At 48.2% G+C, this 25,012-nt stretch overlaps 1 protein-coding gene across 4 annotated transcripts in view; it reads right to left on the bottom strand.

Annotated features, from left to right (window-relative positions):
- The window catches only part of SLC38A5 (solute carrier family 38 member 5), a 77,737-nt gene that overhangs the window by 35,015 nt on the left and 17,710 nt on the right, over nt 1-25,012 (bottom strand). For 2 of the 4 annotated variants that reach the window (XR_014520785.1, XM_083483098.1), the window contains exons 1-2: nt 18,713-18,846; nt 1,843-2,054 (exon numbers count right to left, since the gene is read on the bottom strand). Coding sequence is in view for 3 of the 4 variants with exons in the window: in XM_083483098.1 (XP_083339224.1) it covers nt 1,843-1,934 (92 nt within the window). In the remaining variant the exon portion in view is untranslated. Of the gene's footprint in view, nt 1-1,842; nt 2,055-2,154; nt 2,303-18,712; nt 18,847-25,012 lie in introns of those variants that run through there. The other 2 variants (XM_083483099.1, XM_083483100.1) reach the window with 2 other exon arrangements.

The following is a 25,012-nucleotide window of genomic DNA, read 5'->3' as shown; positions in this document are numbered from 1 at the left end:
TTTTGTTTCTTTTCTTTAATTGTATAACTGCAGACCAGCCCTGGTGCTCCAGGATAAAAGCTGAAGAGAAAAATTGTTGAGTGAATCATCCACGTTCACACAAACCTCACCTGGCGTAATTAAAATGTGTCCGTTTTTCTTTAATGTGATTAATTACTACAAAAGCTATTTTCATTCTTTCACAACAACAGTTAATTAACTGCACAGTGTCAACTCAGAAGCAAGAACCAACCATTTCAGTGGGGCTTACTCTCAGGTTAAGCAAAGGATGGCAGCTTAATTTATTGCTGTCATCAGCCTAATTATCAAACCTGTTAATGATTAGGCTATCTTGCTTGTTATTGTTGCTCCAGCAGTGAAGGCTTTAAAAATGTGTGACCACCATTTGACAGCCTTGACACACCTGCAGAATTTTGACACATCAGTATGGAGGCTCTGAAAGAACGCATTAGTGACTAATGCATTATTTGCACAGCCCAAGTTTACATGAAGGGCAAATAATAGCTGGGATCTGAAGCTGCTCATGAAAGAGGGGAAAATCTGTCACTTCCCAATCTGCAGTGCCCCCCTCTTGGTGTCTTGTTGCTTAAATTAAAGGATAAGATGTGTTTCCCCCCTCATTCCATGCACAGAAGTCCAGGAGTTATATCTTACTTCAGAGGTGGTGATGGGACAACATTTTCCACCACACCAGAGGGCTAATTGAGCTCAGGAGACACAGGGCAGGCCTTAAGGGACTCTCCAGAATCTGCCGTCTGAGGCAGACCCCTTCACTCGGTCTAGTGGTAGGGCTGGCCTTGCCCCCTGCCCCATCACCCACACAAAGGGAACTCCAACCCCCAGAACCACTTTTTTCAGGAAGCAGGAGGAACAAAAGCCCCATTCTGTGCAACACTGTTCCATCCACAGAGGGAAGCCAAGAGCCAAGTCTTGGAAACTGCCACAATCCACACAAAATCAGGATATGATCCCAGTGCATCGATGGGACTTGAAGCCTAAACCATCTGCTTCCCACTATCCAACCCAAGAGTGTAAGAACAGCAATCACATGAAAGGTATGGACAATCCAGTCCCCTACCAGTGATCTCCAGGTATTTTGGACATAATTGGGTGGGGCTGCTGGGACTTGTAGTCCAAAACAACTAGAGGGCACCATATTAGGGAAGGCTGTGGTGCTCTTTCTCCAACCAGCCAGATGCTTTTGGAAAGCTTAAACAGGACAAGAAAGCAACTGCCCTCCCTTATCATTCATCCCCAACATCTTGTCTTGAGACGCATAAACCTCTCAATGCAGCAGCTCTCCCTATCCACCCCAATCCCTCCTCTTATTTACTCTGATGTATTATAGTACACAGGGCTGCACCCAGCACTGCTGTCCTGCTCACCCAACACATTTCTTCTTGTGCAACAGGTTTTCCCCCTCCACTCCTTGGCGCTGCAGCCAGAGTTCAAAATTTGCCCCGGACATCTCCACCATCTGGAGGTGCATGCCTGGGCATCCCTGGGTCGGGACTGTTTTCACGCACAATACCCCACCCCGTAGAATTTCATCCGTTCTATTTTATCTGCACAATCGGAACGAACTTCAGGAACCAAAAGTTGTATTGAAAAATGTGACTTTCCAGCTGCCTGGCCCCAAAATGGCAAACAGACATTCTGTTTTGGCAACTGTAACCCTGGTTTAAGGAGGCGTTTGGCTCCTAGCTTATATATCTGAGTTTCTAACACTGCCTGCAGCCCCTCCACAAGCACCCCCCCCCAAATCTGTTCTCCAAACAGTTGGAGGACCCTCTGGAGCCAATTTGAGGAGGGGAAGCGCATAACACCCCCCTCAAGACTCACCCATCTTCCAGGACAGCAGCCTTGTCACTATCAGGCAAGGTCCCATTGAGCTTTTCAGTGCTTGCATCCTCTCCCATATTCTGTAGCTCCATCGTGGTGATCCTATGTCAGGTGTGTGTGTCTATGTGTGTGTGAAACTATCTGGGGTAAATCGCCAAGTAGGGCAGCAGCAGGGGCAGCAGCAGCAGAGCACACCTTGATCAGCAGCACACCTGGGGACATGGAGAAGTAAAGAATTCATCAAGCAATGCACTGTAAGGTTTACGAAGGGCCGCAGGGGTTGGAAGAGGGTGGCTCCTGGAATCAAGATACCTAAATTCTCTTCTTCCCAGCTGCAAAGTAGGTGTGGAGGGAAGAGTTGTGAGGCGTTGCCAGGAGAGGCATTGCCCCTGCCTTTTCATGGGGTTTACTGAATGCCAAAGAACAGGCAGTGATTCCAACCCCTTGCCTAGAGGGGAGTCTGTCCCGACAGGAGGTGGGTGAGGAGGAAGGATGTTACCCAGTTCCCCTCCCTCCCTCCCTTCCTCCCTCCCCTTCAGGCGCAAGCTGGCAGGCTGCCCTGTCTGGCATTTCCACACATCCTCTTGCCACCCTGGGAAGGACAGCATTCCCCAGGCATAAACCCCACAGAAGCTCCCCTCTCCTAATATCACACTGAGGAGAGGCAAATACTGCACTCAGAAGACACTGTGCAAAAATAAATCACGCTCGCTTTTCATACCCCATTCTGCTTCCAAAAAGCTATGGCTTTTTTTCAGCCGGAACTCACAGGGACTCTGTTCCAGCACCTCTCAGGTGGGCGCCTTTGCTATTATAAGAGGACAAGGAAGGCCTTCAGGGTGAGTTCCATCACCTCTTTTTCTAGAAAAACAGCACGGGCTGTCACAAAAATTATTGTTCTCATTTACTCTTATTATTTCAATGCATCAGATATTAAATGTGTAACAACATTCTAGCTGCCTGTGAAATACATACAATAAATCTGTATTTCACTGGCTTTAAGAGGATAGGTTTTGTAGCTGCTGCTTTGTGCAAGGACCCGGATGACACAAGGGGCAAAAAGGGATGGGATGGAAAAGAAGGGCAGAGATTTCCCTAATAGTGCAACGCCAGACGTGTGCCTGTGTCGTGAACAAGCCAGATGTCATGCCTGGGAAAAGCAAGTGGCCTTTTTTATGGCACAGAAAGTGCTGAGTCCTTGGATTTGCGGGAGCTGCCGCCATCCTGCAGGCGCTTCCATCCTGAGTGCTGCTATTTTGGGGTGGGATTCGGTTCCATATTGGCAAATTCAGACGCCATGGTTAAAATTTATTGGGAGGTCTTGTGCAACAAACCCACACGCCCCACAAAAAAAGAGATAAGGAAAGTCAGGGGGAAACACAGTGTGCTCATTAAATAGCTAATGCCCTTTAATCTTCTTTCATGAAGGGTGGCAAACAAATTTAGTTAATAACAACAATCAGGATGAACGCTGAATATTAACAGGTCATTTGGAAGTGCCCTCAGTCAGGAGTAATGCAGGAAACAAAACAAAGACACCCCCCCCCGACCCCTGTAAGACCCATTTAGTTTCAGTGAAGTAATACACTTTCCCATTTAAGGAGCCCCCACCCATTACGTCCAGACTCTAAAAGTTACAATACTGCACCACTGAGTCTCATGTCCAGCTTTGGGGGGAAAGTTAACCCACAGCACAACGTGGCCCGTCATGTCTACTCAGAAATCTTACTGAATTTGGTGTGGTCAGGACTGCAGCCACAGTCTGTTAGGGCAAAAAAAGAGGAAAAGGGAACTAGGAATCCTGTCCAGGGATGGCAGTATTAGTTAGCTGGGAGAAGGGAGCTGCCTGGATCTCTTTAAGACTGGATCTCCTTGGCCTCTTCTGATTTATGGCGTTGCTTGCTTCTCTGATACGCTTCGGATGACCGAAGTGCAAAAAAGGCCTGGACTTGGCAGCGTCAGCGGCAAGGAGTGGCATTCTGTTTAACTCCTGGAATGAGATCTGCAGGCCCTGTCCAGGCTAGCAGACTTTCTAGACTCGGAATGACCTCATTCCTGGGGAGCTCAAAACATTTAACTCTGGTGGTGGGGATTGTGAACTGACATGGGGTAAGAGAGGACAGGCTGCGTATGTACATCAGACTTTGCTAAAGGGCCCTGCCAGCCTAGGGTTTTTGTCTGTCTGTCTGTCTGTTTGTTTTGAGGCATTGATGCAGCAATAGTGCATAAATGGTGAATTTATCCTGGGCTGTCCACACAGCCATTCTGCTTATTTATTTCCCAACCTTCATCCCCAAAGCAGCCTAGCAGTTCTGTGATGCTCAAAGCAATGATTCTTCAACATCAACTTCGTTGGACTGGTCATGTTGTTCGGATACCTGATTATCGTCTTCCAAAGCAACTCCTCTATTCCGAACTTAAAAATGGAAAGCGTTGTGCTGGTGGTCAACAAAAGAGCTTTAAAGACTGTCTCAAGGCAAATCTAAAAAAAAATGTAGTATAAACACTGACAACTGGGAAACACTGGCCTGCAAGCGCTCCAGTTGGAGAACAGCCTTTACCAAAGGTGTCATGGGCTTTGAAGACACTTGAACCCAGGACGCAAGGGAGAAACGTGCTAAGAGGAAGGCAGGCTTGGCAAACCACACCGTGATCAACTCCCACCCGGAAACCAATGTCCCCACTGTGGAAGGATGTGTGGATCCAGAATTGGCCTCCACAGTCACCTACGGACTCATTGTTAAAACCGTGTTTATGGAAGACAATCTTACTCGGCTACGAGTGATCGCCAAAAAAGAAGAAGAAGAAGAAGAAGAAGAAGAAGAAGAAGAAGAAGAAGAAGAAGAAAGCTTTCTCTACGTCACCACATTCATCGTTACCTGGAGGGGCATTTTTGCTCTATAGCACAACAAAAGTGAGATCGCACGCATGCACACGCACAATCCAAAACATTTGTGGTGTGAAATGTTACAAGATTTCAGCAGGAAGCTATGGGACATGCAGAGATTGGGAATGAAGCTGTATGTCTGATCTTGACACCTCAGAAGGCAGGAACAGTATTGAAAGAGGGATCATGTATATACACCATCGTAAGCGCAGGTCATCGTGAATGCACAATACAACAGGGCATCTGGAAGGCACCTGAGGCTGCCAACAGGGATGGGAGATAAATCAGTTCCATTCACATTTTAATGGAAGCAGGCCCTAACAAACAAACAAACAAAAACTGCACACAAGAATAAATGTATTAGGGAAAAGTGCATGCAAAAATGCATATGGTAGTGGAAATAACATACAAAAATGTGTTATATTAGGGGATACAGCTTTCAAATGAGCAAACGCATGGTGGGCAAGACTGCAGACAAAACCTATTAAGGAAAACATGAATTGATGTCAAGCCTTCCAAAAAAATAATAATCACCAACTTACTGCGGAAACAGGGCCAAACTAAATTTAAGATTAGAAAAATGTGAAACTGAGGGAAGTAGAAAAGGACAGGTTCATCCATCCCTAGCTGCCGGCCTTTCAGTTGGCTACTGAAGCTGTTTCTTTCCCAGGAAATAACCATCACCGCCACACAGTAACGGCTGCCATCCTAACCACTGCACCTGGGAGTAAGGCCCACTGGACTTGGCAGGACTTGCTTTTGAGTAGACACAGTGGAAAATGTTTTCCATTCGTTAATTCCTTTTAGTGGTTCTCAACCTGCGGGTCCCCAGATGTTGTTGGACTACAGCTCCCATCATCCCGGAGCTCTGGCCTTGCTAGCTAGGGGTGATAGGAGTTGTAGTCCAACAACATCTGGGGACCCACAGGTTGAGAAAGGCTGCTGTAGATCAAGCTGCTATGAAAGGCACCAAAGCAGGTGGTAGGGTTGGTCTTTACCCCGGTCAGCTGGCAAAACCGTATCTGAGGCCCTCTGTAACTGAGGCCACTGTCTCAGGCAGCGCAAAAGGGCAGGCGAAGCCAGGCATGCTTCCTGCTCTTAGGCTTCCCCCCATTTCCCCCAAACCAACCACACCCTACAGAATATTGCATTAATGCTGACAAGTCACACCACTCCCTCATATTGGCACCAGTTCCCCGATGCTGGTGGTACGGGGGCGAGACACAAGATGGATGCATGTTTTGGCAGAACAGATGGGGATCAAAGGCAGTGTCATCCCAAAGCGAAGCCGTTAGGGCCTTGGCGCCACCTCCCACCTTCGCAAATTCACCTTGAGGCCGCCCCCGCCCCGCTGGTGGGAATGTTGCCCTGGTGGGAATGTGGCACCCCAGGCTGGAAAAAGCTCCTTGCCCCTGCGAGAAAATTATAACTTGTCTTTTTCTTTTTTATTCTGTTTTGTTATCAGTAGGAAAAGTGGGGAATTCGTGGAAGGGAATTTGGGTTGGCCCGCTGGTGGGAATATTGCCCTGGTGGGAATGTGGCACCCCAGGCTGGAAAAAGCTCCTTGCCCCTGCGAGAAAATACAATCACCTTTCTGCACAGCCGGAGTCTCCGGAACCAAGAAAGGGAAGGGTTAACGCTGTTGTCTGCACCTGGGAAAGTGCTCTGGAGGCTGGGTGGGGCAGAAGCGGCAATGGAGATGTCTGGCTGCTGCCTTGATCTCCAACCGCATCCTTAGCTCAACGCTATGTTCCCACAGAAAGATGCAGAACACCTGGATTTTTACCCTGGCTCAGGTAAGGGAATGAGGCCCAATAGGCATGGGGAAGGTGGCCGGGAGCCAAGTTGGGTGCTGAGTACCCACAGGTCTTTAAATGCAGGGAAATTAGAAAGCCATAACTTCTAGAGTCCTGGGGGAGAAAACTGATTCAGTCCACATTTGAAGGTGAATCTTATCAAATCTGCACTTTTTGAAACCATCCGAGGACTGGAACGCAGCTAGCTACCCACAGAAACAACCTGAATTTTGCAATGCAGCTCTTTGGCCAAGTAATGCGCACAGAAATATATTGGTTTAAAAGAGCTAATAAAAATAAATGTATTAGTGGAAATAACACACAAAAGGCATTGCATTAGGAGAAATCGCTTGCAAAAATGTGCTGCGCACAAACATGTTTAGTAGGGAAAATCTGCACTCAAATACTGAAGGATTTAGAAATGTGGAAAACTGGATTTATGACTGTAAATAGTGTATGAGAAACTGGGAGAACCCTGAGGCACAGATCCTTTCATCCCCCGTCCTGGGTTATTTTCCCTCCAAAACAAAGGGCTGCTGCTGCCCCTTTTTCCTGGCATGTCATATTATTATTATTATTATTGTTGTTGTTGTTGTTGTTGTTGTTGTTGTTGTTGTTGTTGTTGTTATTATTATTATTATTATTATTATTATTATTATTATTATTATTACTACTACTACTACTACAGTGGTACCTCGGGTTAAGAACTTAATTCGTTCCGGAGGTCCGTTCTTAACCTGAAACTGTTCTTAACCTGAAGCACCACTTTAGCTAATGGGGCCTCCCGCTGCCAACGCTGCATGATTTCTGTTCTCATCCTGAAGCAAAGTTCTTAACCCGAGGTAATATTTCTGGGTTAGCGGAGTCTGTAACCTGAAGCGTATGTAACCCGAGGTACCACTGTACACCTCCACATAAGCCCGCATTTCCATTCGACATTTGAAGCCTCTCAGTAGGCTAAAAAACCTGTCCAGAAATCTGATGCAAGTAGGGTTGCCACCTTTGGTCGGGCAAAATACAGCGGTACCTCGGGTTAAGTACTTAATTCGTTCCGGAGGTCCGTTCTTAACCTGAAACTGTTCTTAACCTGAAGCACCACTTTAAGCTAATGGGGCCTCCTGCTGCTGCTGCGCCGCCAGAGCACAATTTCTGTTCTCATCCTGAAGCAAAGTTCTTAACCCGAGGTACTATTTCTGGGTTAGCGGAGTCTGTAACCTGAAGCGTCTATAACCTGAAGTGCCTGTAACCCGAGATACCAATGTATTATTATTATTATTATTATTATTATTATTATTATTATTATTACCATTAGCATGCTCTTCCATTTTGGCTGCTCTTCCAGAAACACACCTGGATGGGCGTTCTCCTCCCCAGGGTGTGTAACCAGAAGCCGCAGTCTGGGGGAAAGGTGAGCTGGCCTGCTGCTGTGGCTGGCCTGGGAAGCAGCACCCAGCCCACAAGAAGCCTGTTCCCAGGGCACTCCTCAAGTACAATGGCTGGGAAGAAGCTTGAACTGCTGGCTGCCCTCACTTCCCCAGCAGTTATGCAGCCCTGGCCCTGCAATAGCGCCTCCTTTCCACAAGGAGAGGCTGTCGCAGGATCACACAGGCCTGGGAACTTCTGCAGTTGTCACATTCCCGATGCCATAACCCCACGGCATGGGATCCCCATGCAAAGTCCTGAAGGTCTGTGCTGGAACGCACGGCCACGTCACACTGCCGTGCCTGAATATTTGCTTTGCGTGTTTGCACAACCTTGCCGGGCAGGTCTACTAACTTCACGCCTCTCCAGTCCAAGCAACCTGCACTGGAGATGGCGATCAAAGCCAGGAAGGGGTGGGAAAGGAACAATTCCTGTGTTTGAGGCCCTTAGCCAGGCACCACCAGTGTCCCCCGGAACCAGAAGTCACAAGGGCACGGCCAACAGGCTCGCAGTGATGTGGCCAAGTTGTCTTGGTTTTCTCCACCTCCTCCTCCCTTGCAATGATGCTGTGGACACTGCAGTTTTACAAAGGCTTAAAAAAAAAAAAAAGGTAAAGGAACCCCGACAGTTAAGTCCAGTCGCGAACGACTCTGGGGTTGCGGCACTCATCTTGCTCTATAGGCCAAGGGAGCAGACGTTTGTCCGCAGTTTTTACTGGGTCATGTTGCCAGCATGACTAAGCCGCTTCTGGCGAAACCAGAGCAGCACACGGAAACCCCGTTTACCTTCCCGCTGGAGCGGTACCTATTTATCTACTTGCACTTTTTGGTGTGCTTTCGAACTTCTAGGTTGGCAGGAGCAGGGACCGAGCAACGGGAGCTCAACCCGTTGTGGGGATTCGAACCACCGCCCTTCCGATCGGCAAGCCCTAGGCTCAATGGTTTAGACCACAGCGCCACCTGCGTCCCTACAAAGGCTTAGCACCTCACTAAACTCAAAAGTGCCTCACCTTTGCTCACCTGGGGTCTTGCTGTCACAACTGCTTCTCTACCTCTCCCGATTCTCTCCCTATCCTCTTTCCTTTGCAAAGAAACAGTGGATACCAAAACCCTGCAACTTTATTAATACGGTACTCAGCACTTAAGTGTCTTGTCTTAGTTCAGTAGGGGGTCTCTGCTGTCACCATTTCTAGCGTGGCTTCACATCACAGAATGGAATAAAATGAAGAAATATAAAGTAGACTAGGGCCTAGGAGACCAGGGTTAAAATCACCACTCAGCCATGAAGCTCACCGCCTGACTGTGGGCCTGTTACTATCCCTCAACCTACGGAATCATGAATGCCGCCTCCAGTTCCTTGGAGGCAAAATGGCATGGGTGGAAGCATCATCCTGAAAAAATACAGTGGTACTTAATTCATTCCAGAGGTCCGTTCTTAACCTGAAACTGTTCTTAACCTGAGGTACCACTTTAGCTAATGGGGCCTCCTGCTGCCGCCGCACGATTTCTGTTCTCATCCTGAAGCATAGTTCTTAACCTGAGGTACTATTTCTGGGTTAGCGGAGTCTGTAACCTGAAGCATATGTAACCCGAGGTACCACTGTAATAGCAAAATAAAAAAGCCTCTCTCCAGTATGCCTGTCCCAGATTTTGAATTAGGGAAAAGGGGCAGGTCTCGAATCGTGATTTTTAAAAAACCTACCTAAAAATTAAAAGAAAAATCTTGAACACAACCAGGATATTCAGGCATACCAAGATTGGACTTTTACATGAGGGTCCTGGTCAAATCCAGTGTGGGGCTGTTTGCTGAGACAAGCTTGCCTGGGTGGGGCTGTGGAGGCAGTGTGCAATCCATGCTCCCAGAGTACATATAGTCTCCACACACCGAGTTTTGCACACACATACACAATCCTACACCTCAGCTAACCTATGCAGTTCAGCTCAGGAGGGGAGGTTATTCCCCCCCCCAACTCAATAAATGATCAATTTGATAACTGGAATAGAGGGGATCTCCACCCCCTTCAAGACACTAGGTTTCACCCCATCCCATCATGTATCTACTTTTAAAGAAATGGTTTTTGTCACCACTGCCAAAATTGGCAGTGACGTGGGGAGTGAGAAAAAGCCTGCCAACTGTGGGGTTAGCCACCTCGAGACAAGATGTAGTTTGTTGTTGCTGATAGCATTGCAAGACACCACTGCACCCTATAAACTATCTCCTACATGTTTTGAATTGTCCCCTTCCCCACCAAAAAGCAAACATGAGAACTAGAAACTTGCGTTGCTTTAAAGCGGAAGACAACACTGTCAAAAACCAGCTCCCTGTTTCAAAAGCCAGATTTTAACTGACATGCTGCATTCCTGTTTGCAAATACATTCTGCATCCAGGCATAGTGCTGTATAGGTGAACTGTCAGGTGTGCTGAATGTGAGGCCCGCAGCATCAGGAGGAGAAACAGAGCAGCTGTGCAGAAATGCATCCAGACTCCCAGGAATAGAGACTGAAGCGTGAGACAACCTTTGCGTTGAACATGCAGTCAATGGAAATTCTTCAAGGCACTTAAGCTTTTAGCATATAGATGGAAAAATAACACACTTCATTTTTTAAGCATGTTACAGAACACTTAATTGATGCCTGGTTTATCTAAGGCGAAACAAAACCAGAAAAGTCCTACTTTTTCCAATGCCAAAAATAGGGTAATTTTGTGCGTGTGCTGCACAAAAACTAATGCACAAAAACAAGCAAGGTGAGCCCTGTATTTAAGCCACTCAACCCGACTCCCCCTTTCACTACGAGGAATGGTCCAGGTCTTTCAAAACAGAACAGCACTTCCTACTTCCTAAGATCTTTCCATTTGGAGTCACTAACCAACATTTGCATTTTGCTAAAAACTACATAGGTGCTTTTGGGGTGACATTAAGGGAAGCGTTAAAATCACTTGCAGCCTAATGAGGAAAAGTTATTGACAGTCTTTGTCAGAAGGCACCGAGGGACCACCTTTGAAATAAAAAAGTATTGCTCAACCAGAAGCTAAAGGGGGGGAAAAAGGAACACACAGTTTAAGTTATGCAATCTTATGAAGTAAGCCACACTGTGTTTGAGGGGGCTTACTTCCAGGAAAAGCGTGCACAGATTTGCAGTCTTAAAGCTTTCATTTAGTAGGTTAATCTACCCAGGAATGTGTGCAGCCCAACTCCAAAACTGTGTCATATTGAAATCAACAACACAAACCAAAAACCCCGGCCAGAGAGGCAAGTGCGTATCAGCCTTAAGGGAACAGGAGCCAATTTACACCAAGTCACCCCAGGGGCCTGCTAGCATCCAAACTCCTCTCTGGACGGACCCTCCCATGCTAAGGGGTGGGTGGGTGGACCGGGGACATCAAGTCTGGGACAGGGACCCATGTGGCTGCGAAGAAATAACTGGGACCAGCTGCTCCTTTGCTGGAGCAAGGTGCCCTCCCATCCCCCTTGCAATAGCATGAAGTGATTTTCATTTAAATTGCTGCTAAAAAGGAAGGAATTATGGTGGATTTGAATTCTGGTGCTGGAGGAGACTCTTGAGAGTCCCATGGACTGCAAGAAGATCAAACCTCTCCATTCTTATGGAAATCAGCCCTGAGTGCTCACTGGAAGGACAGATCCTGAAGCTCCAATACTTTGGCCACCTCATGAGAAGACTCCCTGGAAAAGACCCTGATGTTGGGAAAGATGGAGGGCAGAAGGAGAAGGGGACGACAGGGGACGAGATGGTTGGACAGTGTTCTCGAAGCTACCAGCATGAGTTTGACCAAATTGCGGGAGGCAGTGGAAGACAGGAGTGCCTGGTGTGCTCTGGTCCAGGGGGTCACAAAGAGTCGGACACGACTAAATGACTAAACAACAACAACAACAACAAAAGGGAAGGAAGGAAGCTCTATTTCAATTAAAGTTCTGGCAGGTGGGTGGGACAACCCACCTGTCAATCACCTGACATCATGATGGCATCACTTACCGTAATGTCCTCCCTTATCAAAGGTGGCCCAGATAACGATCCGGCCCCTGGGCCAAAAGGTTTCCTCACCTCTGGAGTAGCAAAACAAAACAGATTCCCAGAAACCTGAAGTCTGCCTGCCGGCGGATACAATGACTGTCACTGGAATTAAGTTGTTCTCTCCTCAGATATGGTTGTTTTACCGGGTTTGCGTACTGTTATTTGATTGTATTCAGTGCTTTTTTTAAAAAACAATGTTCCAGTACTCACCATGAAGTTGATACAGTAAGTGCCACACTTTTAACACTGGGGGGTGCCGGTACTGCGAACCCTTGAGCACCCCCAGGAAAAAAAGCACTGATTGTCTTGTATTGTTTTGAAACTGTTTTAACTGTCTTGTATTGTTTTAAAACTGGTCACCTCGCTAACTTAGACCAGCCTGCCCCCAACCTGCTGCCCCCGAAGGGCTGATGGGCAGTGCGGTCAAAACACCTAGAGGCAACTAATGAATATAATGAGCAAACAGGCAAGCAACTTTTTTTTTTTACTTTTTAAAAAATATATATATGCAGATTTGCACAACACAGTTCTGCATCCAGAACATGATTTCCTTGGTGTGGAACTTAGGGTATGTTATTAGTATTATTATTGGTTAAACTTGCATACTGCCCTTAATCCAAAGATCACAACATAAAAATACAAAAGTACGTAATACGAACAAGAACAAGAGCAAAAACAACCACACAACCACCACCACCACCCCAACACATTTAAAAGGCCATAGAATGTTTCATCAGCCAAAGGCCTGGCTGAAGAGGAACTTTTTTTGCAGGGCATAAAGATATGTAAGGAAGGTGCCAGGCAAGCCTCCGTGGGGAGTCCATGCCACAAGTGGGGGGCCACCACAGAAAAGGCCCGTTCTTGTGTTGCCACCCTACGGACATCTCGTAGAGGAGGCATGTTTTGTGTACAGTCATACCTTGGGTTACAGACGCTTCAGGTTGCGTTTTCTTTGGGTTACAGACCTGCCAAAACCCGGAAGTACCGGAATGGGTTACTTCTGGGTTTCGGGGGTTGCGCATGTGCAGAAGCGCTAAATCACGCCTTGCACATGCGCAAAGCGCCGAATCACAACCCGCACATGCGCAGACACGCCACTGCGGGTTGTGAACGTGCATCCCGCACGGATCATATTCGCAACCCGAGCGTTCACTGTATTAATGTGCATAGTCCAATTAATAGAGAGACACACATGACACATACAGCCATCCTCCCCCCTCCTCACCCCAGATCAACACATGGCAAAGCACCATGGGGTGGGAGCGAGGGGTAATGGAGGAGGAAGAGGAAGCCAAAAGCTGTCTGTGGCAGCAGCAAAGTGAAGTTCAAGAGGGGAGGACATGTTTAAAAAGCACCTCTGCCAAACCAAGCACAAGCCCTGAAACATGCCCTCCCACATCCATATGCTATCTTATGCACAGAGCACTCAACAACGGGCGGCAGCTGTCTGGGGCCCAATACCAGCATCTATGCCAGCCCTGCTGCTGCCTGAACCAGTTCCCACATGCCTTGTTTCCCAGCCAAGCCCTTCACAAAGGAAGCCACAGCTATTCTGGTCACCATCCGGATGGGGGTGTTGGGAAATGCCGAAATTGCTTCCAGCTGCCTCCGGCCCCCTTCCTCCTTCCTTTTCCCCCATGCAATTGTGGGCACATGCACTCGGCCAGAAGGACTTGCGCCACTCAGGGCCGAACCCGGGAGAAGATGACATGCGCTCTCCTTCTCTGAAGCAGCGGGGAACAGGAGACATTAAGACCAGCTGTGCGGAAAAGCTCCCCTTCCCTTGGCACCCTCCCTAGTAGAGACTGCAGGCCCAGTTCTCTGTCCCAGGAGAAGACACGCAAAACCTTCGTGCCTAGAGATAAAAACAGGGTGATCTGCGTGGGCTCCAAGCCTGGGGAAAGATTGCAAACGGGAAAAGGGCACGGACTTGTGGGCACTGATATATGAGCAATCCTGCCAGGATTCAGGGGTGGGAGAGATGGGACTGAGACACACAGAGTTTGGTCCCTTTCCAGGTGCTTCCAAAATGATCCTGGCTGGCTCAGGAGGCAGGGAACGGTATCCATGGCCTCTAGGGGCGAATGGTCCTAATCCACAAGGCTGTTTTCCACTGAGCCCAGGCTGCGACTTGCAGGAATCGGGAAAGAATGCTACTCCGAGGCACGTCACAGCTGTTCTACCCATTACGTGCTCATCGTTTGACGACAGCACCAGTGCCGTGTAGGCGAAAAAGGGCTGCCAAAGATCTGACACCAGAGTTACAATGCCCACATCACCTCACGCCCAACACTTTTCAGTGGAGTCTGCTCTGTCAAAGCACTCAGGTGCCAGCCAAGGGCTGGTTCACACATGCACTCAGGGCTGCACAATCTAGGGTTGTCTTGCACCGAGCGCATGAGCCGTCACACTGGAAGCCACAGGCAGAACTCTTAGCTTCCCCTCGCATCTTTTCAGACACAAGAATGTCTCCGATGGGAGTCAGTTCACACATTCAGTAGCCAGTCACCAAGGGTGGAGATGTGTGCAGATATATTACAGGTGCATGTGTGAACCAGCAGTCCCTCCAGGCAATACTTGAACTGCGGCGGTTCCCATTTCAGAATGAGGAAAGGGGCTGATAAGCATCCAGGTTTAAAAATAAATATCATCCTAAATCAGAGATGCAGGATGATCAGATGGAAGCAGAGCAGGAGAGAAAGAGAAGGAAGTCTGCATTAGCCCAAAATATTTGGTACTTGCTGCAGAAAATACAAAATATAATCAAAAAACCGACATTTTGCTGCCTTTTCATCCTACCCAGAAGTCTGCCATTTTAGCCTGCCTAAGAGACTGGGCAAATGTCACCCTCTACCCATAATTATGCTCTGAAAAGCGGCAGAAACAACCCCTTTTACTGATCACATGACAAAATGCTTGAAGGATATTAAGGGTTAATTAATCCATGCCAAGTAGAGCAATCCGTTTAAGAGGCCGAACACCTGCCCTCTCAATCTTCACTCAACTTGGTAGCTTAAAGGGGGGGGGGTGGACTGGGTGGATCCAAGGAATGTTTCACTGGAGTAATGGGAGCCGCCACCCAGTGGCAAATATCCTCTTTTTGGGGCAAGGTATTCAAAGCAGTAAGGGACGTGAGTGGCACTGTGGGTTAAACCACAGAGCCTAGGACTTGCTTATCAGAAGGTCGGCGGTTCGAATCCCCGCGATGGGGTGAGCTCCTGTTGCTCGGTCCCTGCTCCTGCCAACATAGCAGTTCGAAAGCACGTCAAAGTGCAAGTAGATAAATAGGTACCGCTCCGGCGGGAAGGTAAACAGCGTTTCCGTGCACTGCTCTGGTTGGTTCGCCAGAAGCGGCTTAGTCATGCTGGCCACATGACCCGGAAGCTGTACGCCAGCTCCCTTGGCCAGTAAAGCGAGATGAGCGCCGCAATCCCAGAGTCGGCCACGACTGGACCTAATGGTCAGGGGTCCTTAAGGAGTCTCAAAGCGGCTAAGAATCTCCTTTCCCTTCCTCCCCCACAACAAACACTCTGTGAGGTGAGTGGGGCTGAGAGACTTCAGAGAAGTGTGACTAGCCCAAGGTCACCCAGCAGCTGCATGTGGAGGAGCGGGGACGCGAACCCGGTTCACCAGATTACGAGTCCACCGCTCTGTACGCCGGCTCCCTTGGCCAATAAAGCAAGATGAGCGCCACAACCCCAGAGTCGGTCATGACTGGACCTAATGGTCAGGGGTCCCTTTACCTTTACCTTACCACATAAAAAGTAAATGAGGCTGAATCCAAGAACTAACATGGCATACTCTTGTTTACCTTTACCTTATTCAAAGCAGTGGTTGCAGCCCAGCTTCAGGTATGCTCAGTCCCATTTCGGACCAGTTTCGCTGAAAATATCTTGTTCATTCTGCTTGATGGCATTTGCAGAGAGAGATGGGGAAGTGTGACCATGAGATCCTACTAGAAAGTGGGTGCTGTGGGTGCTACACTGCGGTTCCACTCCTACCTTCAAAGCCCTTTTCAGAAAACAATTATGGGGGCGGAAAGGAGGCAAGGTGTTCTGCACCTTGGGAACCGCCCTATGGCACCCCAAAGGCTCCATCTCGTCCCCCATGCTATTTAACATCTGCCCAAAGCCACTGGGACCTGTCATCAGATTTGGGATGAGGTGCCATCAGTAGGCAGTTGGCACCCAGCTCCATCCCTCTGTTCCATCTGAATGGGAAGTGGTTCAGTGCTTGGAGGAGGTGACCAGATGGATTTGGGCCATGTGCTGCAAGTTCCTGTGTCCAAGAGTTAAGGAAATGGCACACACACACCCAGAAATAGCAGGTCTAAACCACAGAGCCTAGGGCTTGCCAATCGGAAGGTCAGCGGTTAGAATCCCTGCAACGGGGTGAGCTCCCGTTGCTCGGTCCCTGCTCCTGCCAACCTAGCAGTTCGAAAGCACGTCAAAGTGCAAGTAGATAAATAGGTCCCGCTGTGGTGGGAAGGTAAACGGCGTTTCCGTGCGCTGCTCTGGTTCGCCAGAAGCGGCTTAGTCATGCTGGCCACATGACCCGGAAGCTGTACGCCGGCTCCCTCGGCCAATAAAGCGAGATGAGCGCTGCAACCCCAGAGCCGTCCGCAGGGACTGAGTAGCGCCCCCTAAACTGTGAGATTCACTTCTCACAGAGATGCGTCTCTCACCTTCATGGTATAGCAGGCATGTTCAAAGTCTGTTTTGGAGACCTAATCCAGCCCGCTGGTCGATTTAATCCAGCCCCTGTGGCAGTATATGTCCTGGGGTGAAATTGTAAAAGAAAGCTCAACATGCATGTTCACTTCATCAAACATGGCCCTCTTTGAAAAAAGTTTGGGCACCCCTGTGGTATAGTATTCGACATTTATTGAAGATGAATCTCTTTGCCCTGGCCTTTCACAGATGAGTTTTATTTTTTAGGCCCCATCCTATTCTTCAGCTGCAAATTGTTTCAACTGTTTACTAATCTGTTGCAAATTGATTTTAATATTGTATTATTATACAGTGGTACCTCAGGTTAAGTATTTAATTCGTTCCGGAGGTCTGTTCTTAACCTGAAACTGTTCTTAACCTGAAGCACCACTTCAGCTAATGGGGCCTCCTGCTGCTGCCTCGCTGCCAGAGCACGATTTCTGTTCTCACCCTGAAGCAAAGTTCTTAACCTGAAGCACTATTTCTGGATTAGCGGAGTGTATAACCTGAAGCGTATGTAACCTGAGGTACCACTGCATTGTCGCAACTCATTTCTGAGACCTCATAGTGGAGGGCGGGTAAGGAATCCGATCTGTAAATAAATCAGACACCCCTTGAACTGGTGAAAGGCTTCCCCTGATCCTTTGGAATTGCTCTTCTCAGCTTCCACAACAAGATCCCACCCTCCAGTGAGGGAGATCCCAAACAGGGCCACTTCATGAGGACTAGCTACCCTTACAGCAAAATCCCAACAAAGCAGGACTACTCAGAAGCAAAAACAGCTCAAACTCCCTAAAAAGAGTGTTGGGTTGCAGTTTAGGATCTTTAAAGATGGGGCCACACTGTACGGTAGTAATGATTACGGGGCGTGATCCAGCAAAAAAAATTAGCCACTTTTGCATTGCAACAGGACTTTATTAATGTTGGTTGATTGTACCCCAATTTTTTAGCCTTTCAGATCCATACGTAAAGGAGGAATTCTAATCCATTTTGCAGGAGGATGTACAACCAGGAGTTTGCAATTGAGGACAGTAAGTGCGATGTTGTGGTTTTAGAACCACATTGACGTTTGGTTTTTTACACTCAAGAGAAGTGAATAATAAACAGATATATGTGCTGCTGCCCAGGAACAGTCGTTCTTGCCCGCTGACCCCCCACACTACTCCTAGTCGCCTACATGCCCCTTTCTTCAAACTGTGCAGGATTTGAATCCAGGACACTTGGCATTTTAACACACACAAATGGCTACTCTGCGTTACTTTTTTTCTGCTGCTGCCACCGCCTCGTTTCTGCATGGATTATTATTATTATTCACACCCCCCCTTTTTTAACTCTGATGTGATCCGATCGCAGGCCCGGAGACACCTCCCGGGGCCCCGTCCGCCTGCACCTCCTTTGGGAGCCCACGTGGCAACGGCAGCGCCTCTGGGCACCACCACAAGCCCCTTTCACACGGGTCTGGAGCGACACGCGAGCAGAGCCTGACGAGCTGGTCTGCCCCCTCCTCCTTGCAAGCCGCCGCTTCCCAGCAGAGGCCTCCAAAAGGGGGGGGGGTCCTCTCGGTTTAACCCCTGCGCTGCCAGCCGAGCCCACCGACGAGGACCCGGCCTGCCCACGATGCGCGGCGCCACCCACCACGATTCGCCTCCTCCCAACTAACCCCTCTTCTGGCTACATCTTGATCCTCGCCCGCCGACCCACCCAAAACTTGGGAGTTTTGTTCCAAGGACGATTTCCTTCCCTCCCGTCGCAACTCCGGCAATGCCCGACGGCTCGGGCTCTTGCGCCCATCGGGGCCTCTCCAAGGAGGCGCCACGGGATCGGGGGATCGGAGGGGGGGGGAACGGAGCGAGGGTCTCGGCCTGGCCCGCTTTCCTCGCAGCATGCTGGCGTCCCGCTCGGCGCGTCTGATGCAACAGTCTGCTGGAGTTGCAGGAGGGCGAGACGCGCGCCGGGCTCCCCGGCGGCCCTTTCCCGCTCTCCAGACCCAAGACTTCCCCGCCAAGGCGCTGTTTCCGCACTCACCGCCGGTGGATCTCGAGCGCGAGCCCAAGTTGCGCGGGATCCGCAGCCCCAGCGGCGCAACGTCGGCAGCAGAAGCGCGCAGTTCGGCAGCGGGGCTCTGCTCGCGGCGCGCTGGACGCCCAGGGAGGCGCACTCGCGCGCACTCGCACATAGACGCACACCCTGGCGCGCCCCGCTCAGCCAATCACACCGGCGCAAGTTCAGGCTCGCGGGGTGGGGGGAAAATTTGCAAAACTTTGGAAAGAAGACGGGTCAACCCTCCAAAGCCCGCGCGCACCGGGCTGGGAGCAGGTGGATCCCAGAACCAGGTTGCTGGGGGTTTTCCCTTTCTTCTCCTTCTAGTCCGCAGTGGCTTTGCGTTGCTCTCTCCCCAGAAACGCCAGCTCGGAAAATCCACGTGTGCAGGTTCAGTCCGTTGTTTTCTTTTTGCAAAGCGTCGTTCACACGTGGGCTGTGCAGCTGGACCAGGTTGGAAGCAGAAGGACGGCGCTTGAGAACGGCTCAGACGCGCGTGGCTGGTGGTGATGTGGAGGACCTAGCTGCGAAGTTTGAGATGGGCAAGTCGCCACCTGACGTTGCACAGGTGGTGGGCATGCACGTGTGAACCAGCATGTGGTGTTTTCTCTTTCATCGCGTGCGAAGATCATGGGAGAAAGCTGCGCTCGTGTGGTTTCAAATGGAAGGGAGTCCACGTGTTAAGATTCCTGCATTGCAGACGGTTGGGCTAGTTGATCCTCAGAGAGCCCTTCTAGCACTACGGTTCTGTGGTTTTATGATTCTATTTGCTGCATACATGCAACATGCATTAGAAAGAGGTCGTTGGCAAAAGGTTTCACAGGCACATGGAGTAGCAGGCATGGTCAAATAATGTGTGCGCACAACAGCATGTTCACAAGTGATTAAAAAGACAAAACAGGAAGTTGTTGCTCAAAGAACTGAAACCACAGAAGACAAAAAAAACCCTACAAAGGTGCTGGTGGGATTTAAGTATTCAAATAAGATACACAAATATCTAAAATATGTATAAAACAGTATACAAGGACCTAATGCGCAGGCTTGTTATGAATAGCAAGTGGGAACTGTAACAAAATGCTGCAGTTCAGACCTCAACGCAACCACTCCATTCTGTTCACTCTTCCTAATTTTCCGCTTGCGCAACACTCCGCCAGCACTCCATGGCCACTAAGCATGCTCAGTGTTCATGTGGCTGTTTCGAAGATCTACCAGTTAGGGCCCACCTCACAGCATTTGCCTCCTTTTAATTTCTGCAAAGGGACACGGGTGGCACTGTAGGTTAAACCACAGAGCCTAGGACTTGCCAATCGGAAGGTCAGTGGTTCGAATCCCTGCAACAGGGTGAGCTCCCGTTGCTCGGTCCCTCCAACCTAGCAGTTCTAAAGCACGTCAAAGTGCAAGTAGATAAATAGGTACCGCCCCGGCGGGAAGGTAAACGGCGTTTCCGTGCGCTGCTCTGGTTCGCCAGAAGCGGCTTCATCATGCTGGCCACATGACCCAGAAGCTGTACGCCAGCTCCCTCGGCCAATAAAGCGAGATGAACGCTGCAACCCCAAAGTCGGTCACGACTGGACCTAATGGTCAGGGGTCCCTTTACCTTTACTAATTTCTGCAAACCTTGAGTTTTCCCCAGCCTGATGCTGGTTCATTCTTCTGACACATAGCTGGCGGCATTTTGGCTACATAATCAACAGCACTTGCCACCTGAACATCAGATATAGAGGAAATTATTGTAGCGCAAAGTCACAAGATGTCTGTATGGCGGAAAAACCTTCTTACTTTAATGCCTGCCAAATAACTGACCTGGAATTTATCTGCTGAATTCGGTGAAGCTGAATGATGGCTGGTGGGTAGCCCATCACCGAACGCATTTGCAGCTTTCCACAAAATCTCAGCCAAGTTATGAGTGAACCTCCACATTTTTAAAAAGCCCAAATTCATTAACAATTGTGCTAACAAGCCTCGTTTCTCAGTGCAGATAATGGTATCGAGCTTCCATTTCAAGGTAGCCAATATCTAACATTCAAGGACTCCTATAAACAGCAGCCCAAAATGTAAGGCTTCTGTGTGGAGTATTTGTTGTGGGAAAGTTTCTCACACAGCTGTGAATGCCAGCGGACAAAGTTCTTCGAGATAGCGAGGTTTTTTGTGCGTTACTGAAGGGACGGTACAGTGATCTTCAGTTTGTGAAAAGTTTTTATACTACGGACTGTGGGTTCTTCTGAACTATTTGTGTCTTCTGATTTTATTTATTGAAATGGTTTTTCAATCCTGCTCCTCAGGAAAACAGCAACAACTCTCTACAGAGCAGCTTACAAATCAGTAAAGAGAGAGAAAACAGACCGTGCCCTCAGACTTACGATCACAACGACATTACCCAAAAGGAAAATGGATTGGCGAGGAGGAGGAAATAAGTAAATTCGGATTCAAGCTTTTAGTAATGTGTTGTTCTACTGGCCAGCTGGGTGGAGATAAAGTTGCTGGTCTCCTTGTTGCGTCTGTTAAGTTGCCCTTCTCTTCCCTCCTCCTCTGATGGAGCCTGATATGGTGGCTGTTGCCGAGTGACAGCTGATCGAGGGGGCATCCTATATATATTATTTGCATATCTCAGTCAATAAAACCTATAAATGGAACACAACGGGAATCTTATCTAGGAACCTGCTTATGCTCCACCTCCTCCATACAACCCTGCCCAGCAACTGTACTCCTCAAATGGGACATGGCTGAGTATACTGTGCTCCAGAAACTGGGCTTTTAGTGTTGCAGCTGCAGCCCTCTGGAATAGAGCATCAGAAGGTACCCACCGCCATGATGCCTCCTGATGACATTTTTGTTTAATAAGGCTCCCCGTGAGGCATCACCCAGTCATTTGTTAAATATTAATCGTACAATTGTTGGAACAGTTTTAGTGCTTTTAGAGATTGTAGAAAGGCTTTCGGTTTCTTTTAGAATTTGCAATCTATGCATTTTATTTTTATTGTATTGTATACCTCTTGGGAGGCCCTAGGCTACGGAGCAGTTTATAAATTTGTAAAATAAATACAAGTAAAAATGGCTCTGTCTCAGGAGAGGACCAGCTTCCCCATATATTCTCTCACTGGGCCCTAATATAAGCAAACGTTCCAAATGACCCAGTCCAAAAATATTGCATCAAACTTGGATGAGTTCCCAAAGGCATTCTCAATAGGTAACTTTCCTGGAGCTAAATATGGAAAACAGGAGCTCTCTCTCTCCCTATAAACATTTCTGGAGAATCTCCACAGTCGTCCGGATTTGTGGGAGGCACAGATACAGAGAACAGCTGTATGATTGGAGGCATTCATATCAACTGCCATGGTGAATTAATTGCTCCTTGCATATTAGGCAGAGTGAGTCCATGTTGGTGACTCCCAGCCTGCTGGAACAAAAGACCTCCAAGCAGTATACATGTCTAAAATGTCCATTCAAAATACCAATTAAAAACAAATGTTAAAAACAAGTTACATAAAAATGTGTTTGGATACACGTACACACCAGTCATATTTATGCACTCTCTAGCTAGCTAACTAAATAAATAGGCAGCAGTGACACTTCTTGGAAAAACAGGGCTGCTGTTTTTGCCCTATGGATTTCAGTGCCAACTAAACTCTTCTTTGTTCCAGCAAGGCTATCCAGCCATGAAATTTTGTTAAGCGAGTTCAGCAGGCATAAGTGTTTTACCTACTAAAATCATGTGTCAAAATAAAATGCCTGGGTAGGCTTGTTGGAACAAAAAAAGCGTTTTAAACAGGCACTGAAAATACCGTATTTTTCGCTCTATAACACGCACCCGACCATAACACGCACGTAGTTTTTAGAGGAGGAAAATCCGTAGGCATGCCACCCGTAGGCATTCCCTCCATAACACGCACAGACATTTCCCCTTACTTTTTAGGAGGAAAAAAGTGAGTGTTATGGTGCAAAAAATACGGTAATATAGCAAAGGAGCCTGCTCAGTATCAATGGGCAGGGAGTTCCAATGTCTAAGTGCTGCCAGTTTAGATGGAGAGAGAGAGAGTAAATGCATGGCAATTTACAGAGCATAAGAAAAGGATTGGGCCCGGTCCTGAGTTTACAATCTAACTTTAGACTGGAGTAGCAATGTGAGGCAAGGGGGGTAAGAGAGAAGGAAGACACAGTAGGAGGGAAAAAGACAGTCAAAACTAGGATAATGAACATGAGCAAAGACAGTTACATATCCGATTTTGTTTCAGCGAGACACTAAGGGGTTAAGCCAAATGGAGGAGGATATTTTTGCGCTGAGCTTTTAGCAGGGGAGGGAGGAGCAGGGAGAGAGAAATGGAGGTAGCTCCTTATGGATATTCTGGGAGCGGTTTATTTACTTACTATATTTATATAAAGCTGTCCAATGGCATTGTTCTCCAGAGTTATGGCATAAAGTGATAAATTGCAATTAAAAACACAACAAACTGAAATAACAACCTGGGGCACCAAACAGATGAATAAAAACAGGTAAAAAAGATATAGCACATGAACAACAAATACTAAATGAAAAGGTATATTTACGTCATAGGCTTGAAGTTTTATTTGTTGCTGTTCAGTTCCAAAAATCACCAGCAAGGCTATATCAGTTCAGAATTCGGGGGGTGTTTGTGCACACACGTGCGCCTGTGCACAGACAAAACGGCCCTGTCTGTTTGCTCCTAACCAGTGTGCCCTCAGCCTCATCATCCCTATGAGGAGGCAGTGTTGGAGAGTGGTTAGACAGTGTTGGAGTAATAATAACAATAATAATAATCTATTATTTATACCCCACCCATCTGGCTGGGCCTCCCCAGCCACTCTGGGCGGCTTCCAAAAAAATATTAAAATACCGTAATACATCAAACATTACAAGCTTCCCTAAACAGGGCTGCCTTCAGATGTCTTCTAAAAGTCTGGTAGTAGTTTTTCTCTTTGACATCTGGTGGGAGGGCGTTCCACAGGGCGGGTGCCACTACTGAGAAGGCCCTCTGCCTGGTTCCCTGTAACTTGGCTTCTCATAGCAAGGGAACCGCCAGAAGGCCCTCAGTGCTGGACCTCAGTGTCCGGGCAGAACGATGGGGTGGAGACGCTCCTTCAGGACCTGGGGGACCAGGGTTCAAGTCCTCGCTCAGGCATGAAGTTCATTGGTCGATCCTGAGCCGGTCTCTCAGCCCAGCCTACCTCGCAGGGCTGTTGTGAGGGTGAAATGGAGAGGGGGAGAACCTAGCGTGCTGCCTTGAGCTCCTTGGACAGAAGAGGGGATGACGACGACAACGAAAGCAACACACGGGGGAAACCCATCCCATGGAGCCTCACAGAAGCAGTGGCTGATTTTCTAAGTTCTTTTCTAAGTTCCTGAATGGTCCAGATTTGGGAAAGAGGCAGGGCTGGGCTTAGGTTTGACAAGGCCCTAAGCCACTGTAGGTAATGGGGCCCTTTATATAGAATCATAGAATCATAGAGTTGGAAGAGACCACAAGGGCCATTGAGTCCAACCCCCTGCCAAGCAGGAAACACCATCAGAGCACTCCTGACATATGGTTGTCAAGCCTCTGCTTAAAGACCTCCAAAGTAGGAGACTCCACCACACTCCTTGGCAGCAAATTCCACTGTCGAACAGCTCTTACTGTCAGGAAGTTCTTCCTAATGTTTAGGTGGAATCTTCTTTCTTGTAGTTTGGATCCATTGCTCCGTGTCCGCTTCTCTGGAGCAGCAGAAAACAACCTTCCTCCCTCCTCTATGTGACATCCTTTTATATATTTGAACATGGCTATCATATCACCCCTTAACCTCCTCTTCTCCAGGCTAAACATGCCCAGCTCCCTTAGCCGTTCCTCATAAGGCATCGTTTCCAGGCCTTTGACCATTTTGGTTGCCCTCCTCTGGACACGTTCCAGTTTGTCAGTGTCCTTCTTGAACTGTGGTGCCCAGAACTGGACACAGTACTCCAGGTGAGGTCTGACCAGAGTAGAATACAGTGGCACTATTACTTCCCTTGATCTAGATGCTATACTCCTATTGATGCAGCCCAGAATTGCATTGCCTTTTTTAGCTGCCGCGTCACACTGTTGTGATAATAACAACAACAACAACAAAAACTTTTTATTTATACCCTGCACTTCCTGGTTCAGGAAACTGGGCTCAGGGTGGCTAACAACAAATTTTAAACACTTAATTGATGCTACAATAAAAAAAGCATAAAATACGGTATAAAGCATAAATAACAACAAAATCAAAAATCAATTTAGGAGGGAAATCCATCCAATAAACGTTAGATGATCA

Source organism: Podarcis liolepis, assembly GCF_965112155.1.
Source record: "Podarcis liolepis genome assembly, chromosome: 17".
Lineage (NCBI taxonomy): Eukaryota > Metazoa > Chordata > Lepidosauria > Squamata > Lacertidae > Podarcis > Podarcis liolepis.
Note: the sequence above shows the minus strand (reverse complement) of the source record. Positions and strands in the feature narration are given on the sequence as shown.